Source organism: Echinops telfairi, unplaced genomic scaffold (genome assembly GCF_000313985.2).
Source record: "Echinops telfairi isolate 266 unplaced genomic scaffold, ASM31398v2 ScPeMD7_1;HRSCAF=3_0, whole genome shotgun sequence".
Lineage (NCBI taxonomy): Eukaryota > Metazoa > Chordata > Mammalia > Afrosoricida > Tenrecidae > Echinops > Echinops telfairi.
In genome coordinates, this window is record NW_022103896.1 from 77721513 (window position 1) to 77729468 (window position 7956).

The 7956-nt window shown below is 34.6% G+C and overlaps 1 protein-coding gene across 1 annotated transcript in view; it reads left to right on the forward strand.

Moving 5' to 3' along the window:
- TTPA (alpha tocopherol transfer protein) overlaps window positions 1-6782 on the forward strand; it is a 46553-nt gene extending 39771 nt beyond the window's left edge. Inside the window, exons 4-5 of the mRNA XM_004697756.2 lie at window positions 778-888; window positions 4727-6782. Of these exons, the coding sequence (XP_004697813.2) occupies window positions 778-888; window positions 4727-4900 (285 nt within the window). The 3' untranslated portion in view covers window positions 4901-6782. The remainder of the gene's footprint in view (window positions 1-777; window positions 889-4726) is intronic.
- The last annotated feature ends 1174 nt before the right edge of the window (window positions 6783-7956 follow it).

Consider the following 7956-nt stretch of genomic DNA (forward strand, 5'->3'; position numbering starts at 1 on the left):
AACAAATGTACAAAAGTGCTTGACACAATGGATGTTTGTATGGCTTGTGATAAGAGTTGTACAAGCCCCCAATAAAATGGCTTTAAAAAAACCCCCATGATGTGTACAAAAAGTGGGCAGAATGACACACTGTGAAATTATATAGTACCCTAGTAGATATGCAATTTCAAATAAAATTATGCATACAATGAACCTGGAGGGAACATCCCAAAATTTGAGATATAGCTCTAAAACTCTGAGTAAGGAAAAAAAATCATGAAAGATGTGGAGGGAAAAGCTGGTTTTTTAATAACACATGTGGAAATATTTGATGAGGTGTTTTTCTTTTCCCCAACCCTTCACCTTTTGAACTTGTAATAGAGCCTGTAATAAAGGCTGATACCACCAGTGTTGAAAGTTTAACATTTGTGTTGTGTTAATTAAACTACTTTTTTCAACTTTTCTGAGAGCTTGAATTATTTTCAAAATAAAAAACTTTGGGGAAAAAGTTAAATATACTCACTAGCCCTCAACAAAGATTCATTATATGTGATTGAAGAAGAGATTATTTGTGTCTTATTAAAAGTGCTGGTATTTCTTGAAATTATTTTAAGCTATGAGTAGTAAACTTTTTAGATAGCCTTTTCTGTTGATGAACTAACCAGAGTTTTGAAAGTGAAATCACACTGTAGATTACTATAAGTACTGTGAGTGCACAAGGAAGGGACAGGTCACTAAGAATATAGTTATATTTGCTTATGTTTCATTATTAATGAAGATTTTCTTTCTTTCTGAAAGGATTCTTTTCCATTGAAAGTTCGTGGCATCCATTTGATAAATGAGCCAATAGTTTTTCATGCTGTCTTTTCTATAATTAAACCATTTCTGACGGACAAAATTAAGGAACGGGTAAGTAAACACACATTCCACTTCCTATTGCTCTAGGTTCTCAACCTTCCTAATGCCGCGACCCTTTAATACAGTTCGTTGAGGTGACCCCCAACCATAAAATTATTTTCGTTGCTACTTCATAACTGTAATTTTACTACTGCTAAGAATCGGGCGATCCCTATGAAAAGATCGTTCAACCCCCAAAGGGGTCGTGACCCCAGGTTGAAAACTGCTGGTATAGCGTCTATACTAAAGACTCTGATCCTTTTTGTTTAAGCCCTGCCTGATTGTTCACTCCCATTAGGCCAATATTTTGAACATTTATCCACCAAGCCACCTACTTTCTTTAGCTCAAAATATACTTTCAGTTTTAGAAAATCAAATGTTAGGTTATGGAGAAAGAGGGATTCTCAGACATTGTTGATAGGCTGCTAACTGACGAGTTCCAGATTCAAACCCATCAGCCTTTCCCAGGAAGAACGATGAGACTTTATGCTCCTTTAAAAAGGTGTCTCTTCAGAAGCCCCAGGGAGCAGTTCCCTTCAGCCCTATGCGTTGGAACCCAGTGCATTGGCAATCATGGTGATTGGTGGGAGCGCAAAGCCGTGCGTTCCCTGTAGAGGGCAGCATGGCAACATTTGTCAAAATGACCGTGTTTGCATTTCTGGGCATTTATCCTACAGTTATACCTGTTCATAGGCTTATGCTAAAGGATTCGTGGCAGCAAAGATTAGAAACCACCAAGTGTTGAATGACAGGAATCAACTTTACCATTGCTATACAACAGAGTACAAGATTTTCAGGATATATTGCCAAGTGAAATAGGCAAAATGCCAAATAGTGTTTATGGTATGTTACCTTTCATATATTTAAAAAAAATAAAAAAGGAGAAATCAAAACACAGTTACATTTCCACAGAATTAATAAAATTACATACAAAAAAATAACATATGTGATCCCTATAAGGAACAGAAAGAATGGCTGGGTCGAATAGAGTAGATTAGGATGGGGGGAGGGGGCAAGAAATCTCAACATTCATCTTTTATATTGTTTTGATTGCTGGCCATGTAAGTCCAAATAACACAATTAAATCTTTTTATTAATTAAATATGCATCACTGAAAACCACAGTACCCAAACTTTGTGCGTTAATATGATGTCAGGTAAAAGCGAAGACATTTGATATTTTTATGACCCTTTGAATCCTTAAGTCAGATGAATATGTAATTTCTCTTAGAATTTAAAAAAAACTTTTTAAAATTATGACCTGGGTTGTTAAAAAGAACAAAACAAACAAATGAACAAAAAAGCCATGTGGAGGTGGTGTTCAACCTCCTCCAAATTCATAAGGGAAAGAGAAGACTATATACATCCACACACCAGACGTGCCTCCTTCCCCTTTCATCTTTTATCAATTCTGACACCAACCATCCATCCCAAGGCATTCTGCTTCTCTGCGGGGCTTGATAATTCACAATTATCTACATATAACCCCTTTCTAGGGGGATGGACAACAGAAAAGTGGGTGAAGGGAGACGTCGGACAGTGTAAGATATGACAAAATAACAATAATTTATAAATTATCAAGGGATCATGAGGGAGGGGGTACCAGGGAGGAAAGGGGAAAAATGAGGAGCTGATGCCAAGGTCTTAAGTGAAGAGTAAATGTTTTGAGAATGTTGAGGGCAATGAATGTCCAAAATGTGCTTGACATAATGGATGGATGTATGGATTGTGAAAAGAGTTGTAAGAGCCTCCAGTAAAATGATTTATATAAAAAAGAAATACTCAGGAAACAATTGCTCTTCACTTCAAGTTCTTTTTCAGTCATGCCCCCAGGCATACTTCTGTCCAGCCTCAGCCTCTCAGCCATTAGGTGCAGTTGGCCTCCATCCAGCTCAAACATGTTACAAAGCTCCTTTAGTAGTGCTGAGAAATGCTTAAAGGTGCACCATTCTGCTTTAGTCTCAGCCCAAAGGTGCCGCACTCTAGCTCTTGCACCCTTGACTAACTGCCTGGAGGCAACCATCTCCTCCTGCCTCAGTTTCCTTCACGGGTCAGTTTCATTCACCACTCTGTCTCTTGCTCTGGCTCAAGAAGCTCTATTGCTGTTGCTTTTCTCCCACTTATCTGCTGCGTCTCTCCGATGTCAGTTTTCTGTCTGGATTAAGGAAATTCATTATGCAAGGATCTCTGTGTCCAAAATATGCCCTCCATTCCTGGCTTTTAAAAGATGTTTTTTTAAGGGTAGTGATTCCACAGATTTTGTCTCTTGCCGATTTTGTTCAGCTTCTTTTCCTGGTGTCAGGATCTACTTTCCTCTGAAATTCCGAGTTCCAGAAATATCGATTTCATGTGGCTGCTTATATCTTTGTTGTAGGTGGTTTGAGTAGCAGGTCTGTATAGTATCCCATCTAGCTGGAAATCACTCGCAATTTGCTTCTTTATCCTATCCTTCTTAGTGTACGTTTCCTGGATTATAATTTGTATCTGTTTCTTATAGCTTCTCATGTCTTTGTTGTTGAACGAGAGTCAGGGTAGTTTGTACGCCTCATCCATCATGTCCCAGCCTCTGGATTTTTAAAATACTGAAAATAGTCTACATTTCCAAGAATGGCAACCACTCTGCTCTGTTGATTTTTCTCTCTGCAATGTAGCTCTGAAATAGCTGGCCATCTATTGTTTATCTCTAAAGATTAAAAATAAGTATTTTGAATTTCAGGGATACTCTGAACAAATAAAATCCAAAACAAGTAAAACTGAACCCAATACATAGGATATACAAGCAAAAAACGTGAGAGGTGGGATAAAAAATTAGAGAAGCACTCTATATTATGAAACACAAAATAAGAAGAATAAACCAACCCAGCCATGAACACCTGATTTCCCATTGTTTATTTATCAGTATCAAATGATAATTTGCAAAATTATTAATCACCTATGAATGTTGTACTTTCCCTCTTCCTGAGAGTTAATAGATTTTATTTTTATTTATTTTTTCCATTGACACTTAATATATATTTTAAAAATGATAATACTTTGAATATTTCAAGACAAATCAAGAATAGGGACAGTGAGATATTTGAGTACAGGAAAATTTTTTTAAAATTCTCATTTCCTAGCCGAGAGCAAGTATTTAATAAATGTTTGTTGAATGCATAGGTGAAAAGTTTGTCCCAGCAAATGCACGAAGGAAGGTTATTTGTTCAGTTATTTATGTTACCAAGATGTGTTTTTTGATTCAAGATTACAAGGTTGTTTTGGTTAACTCAAAGTATTAAGTGACCAATTTTTATAGCTTAAGATATTTGAAAATTTAAAGTTTTCAATTGTAACAATTCTCTTAATTTTTGTATTAGTAAGAATTGCATCAACTACATTTCATAAATTATTCCTTCTATACTTGTGTTTTCAGTTATATGTTCATATTTAATATGAACTAAGCCCAAGGGATGCATTTGGTTTCTCTTCTGAATAGTTCTAGAATATTAGACATTTTGCTAAGAATTGCTTGTATATCAGGGAATAGAATTTATAGAATGTTTTTATTTAGATTTTTAAATTTACTTTTGAAAGGGGAAAATGCTATCGTTTAATAAATCTTGTGTACTTATAAGAGTGTAGATTTAAGGAAACAGTAAGATTACTAAATTCATAGGTAGTACAATCTACATCTTAGTAAACTTTAAATGTAAAGCAAAAGAGCAGAAGAATGACATCGCATTTCTCTACAAATGTCCTTTTTTCTTTGAAGTTGTTAGTGTTCCTTGTGCTATGGTGTTGATTTTCTATTGAAATGTGTCTACTCCCATTGATAGGTGGAAGAAATACCTTCTAAAACATTTTGGCTATTTCAGATTCATTTGCATGGAATCCATTACAAGCCAAGTTTACTACAGCACTTTCCAGACATTCTCCCTCTCGAATATGGTGGTGAAGAATTCTCCATGGAAGACATTTGTCAGGAGTGGACAAATGTTGTAATGAAGTCTGAAGATTATCTGCACAGCATTTCTCAAACCAGTTTGTGAGAAGTTTTTAAAATGTGAATGGCTTCCTAATCAACGATACATGAGGAGAATGCTCCCTGATTACTACATGAAAGAATAAAAAAGCTCAAGGGAGGGAAGAGAAAGGAAGAAAGAAAATGAGATAATCTTTAAAGGTAATTAATGGTTGATTGACATTTTGAAAGTACAAAAACCCTTTCGACATCGACAACATGGGTATTGGGGGAGGCTTTTATTTTTTAATGAAGCTTCTTTACCTTTGAAGTAACTAATGGCGGTACACCTTAAAAGCAGAGTAGAGGTTCTTGATTTTGGCCCTTAAAAAGATAACATAAAAAGGATGTCTGTATGTTTCTGGAAATGGTTTCATTATTGCAATTTTGCTGATTACATTACTTTAATAAAAAGTATATACTATAATCCACCATAAAAATATCAGTAAAAATGGACTGATAATTAAGAACTATTAACACGCAGTTTGGATGGCTGTCAGATAGTTAAAATTCAGATTAGTTATTTTTGTGCACCAGTAAAATAGTTCATCTCAGGGAAATTCTGTTTTCATACATTTGCACAAAAGAAACTCTTGAGTGATGAATCTATATGCTAGAAGCCATTGAATGTAGCATCTAGAGGTGTCCTTGAAATTAGTCATATAGATATAATTGGGAAACAAAAATAATGTATCATTTCAGAGCTGGAATAATATTTAATTCTTTCATACCTGAGCTCTACTTTTAATTGAACAATAACAACTAAACAGTGGAAAGGAAATGTTTACATTTTTAAGATTGCTGTACATTATATATGAAATTTTCATGAAATGTATTTAGATTTTACTATTATATCAGAATATTCTAATAAAATCCTATAATTCATATTTGCTTTAAAAATTAGTTATATGACATTATGACATTTATACTGTAGTTTATGCCTAAGAACATTTCATTTATTGAGAAAGATATAATCTCAGTCCTTATTTAGCTTCCAATGTATGATATAATTTTTAAACTTAGTGCCTTATAATGTCTTAATTTTATATTAAACTTGAAAATAAAGAATAAAAGTTGAACATCTGTTGAACACTTGTGAAACGAGTTGAGTTTCAAGTTTAATCACATAATAGCATCATTGTGAAAGGATATATGAAGGATGTTTTTCTTTATAAGAAAATTAGTGTAATCAGGTGAACTGATATTTATGATTCTTTATACATATATCTGTGATAAAATTTAAAGCAATTTTGTATGTTCTTTAAAGAACATGTTTGATTTGGTTTAGCATTGGGAAGCCAACTTTATTATAATTTTAATTTAAAAATTATATCCGGTTTGTTTACTAAAAATATTTTGAAGTCTTTACAAAAGTCATAAAATTTTTATGAGTTAAAAATTTAAAATTACACTGGAACAAAACTAGCTGAAAAGAACAAAAGCAACAAAAAATGTAATGGTCTTATCCAAATTTCGGTACTAAAAGAATTACAGCATATAGTTCTACTTTGTTTGCACTTAGATGCTTCAGAATACTCCTATGACTCTATGACCAAATTATTAGTGTGCACACAAATAAAAAAGATTATTCTGTCACTTAAGTATGGTACCTTAGTGACGTGGCTACCAATTCAATTAAGAATTAAGTCAATACATGTAGCTAGCTATCTTTTATGATGAACTTTGTAATATGTGTATAATATTCAACAATTCAAATATTCAATTTAGAAGAATATTTTATAAAATGTGGAATAAACAATTTTAGTAGCTACAAGATAAATATCTATCTTAATTGTGATTGTACCAGAGGATCCTTTAAAAGATCTCTAAAATGTTCTCAATGTGTTACTTAACTGCACAATACTTTGTTTTACTCTTGTTCAAATGAAAATAAACATCTTTCTCATAAACTGTGGCTTGCTATTTATTCTTTATTTTTAAATATGAATATTATGTACTCTTTTCAAAAGCTGATTTTCCTGAAAGAAAAGCTTCTAAAAAATAAAAAAAGTGACTACATCTAATTAAGGCTATCATACACAGACCTTGGTAGAATGGGAAGAACCAGGTGGGATAGACCCTCAAATTCCTAAAAAGCAAAAACTAACATACTGGCCTGGTGGATTCTTATACCAAAACTAACTTTGGGGATCATCGGACAGCTAAATAACAGGTATCACCCAAAAGTACTATATTCCTTTAAATAATAACCTATATAAAACCAAATAGTCAATAATTACTTTAAAACAAAGATGAAAATGTAGGGGGTTAGGGAAACTAGATTAATGGAAATGAATCAGAATGGCAATGGTAATAATGCTCATACATTGTGAAGTGTGTTACCAATATCACTGTTTGTATGTGCTGTAAACACCACGGACCCCTATATCTGATCACCTGACTACCCTACTGCCAAGAGGCAAGGGTCAGATATGCATTCATGCTCTATCCTTCTTTACTTAGTATGACATAGCAACCACTGTTTCCATGGTAATCTAGCTGTGTGCTAAGTGCAATAATTTGTTACAATGGCCTCACAGAACACACTGACAATACCATTATGGAGTTTGTTAGGGAAATTAATAGGTTGCTACAAGTCTGGATCAATGAACAGTGAGGACACAGTCATTGGCCCACAACATCTCTCCTTGGCCAGCAACCAAGGCTTTCTCTGGTTGGCAGCCACATAGTCCTTTGGCCTCTGCCTTTGGGAAGCAGGAAGCCAACTGTTGATCTGCCTCACAGTCCATAGTCTTGGTGTTGCTCATTATGCCACAGTCTCTGGTGACTCTGGTCTCAGCCTCCACCACTTCAGACAGAGACCTGGAACTTGCTCTTCTGATGGTCCGGTGCTTGCTCGCTCTCTCCCTCTCTCTCTCTCCTGTTGCTTCAAAGATAACTCATCCCTGGAGCCAGGGAGGTGGTAACAGAAACTAAGGAATCCACTCCATTCATGTTACATTTGTCCTATTTGCATAGTTTTACCTAATCATTAGGTGGGAGTTACAGAGAATTGGGTAGAAGAGCCCTATTAACAAATTTCACCTCACCGCAATGTAGAAAATGTTTGGTTACCTAAACTTT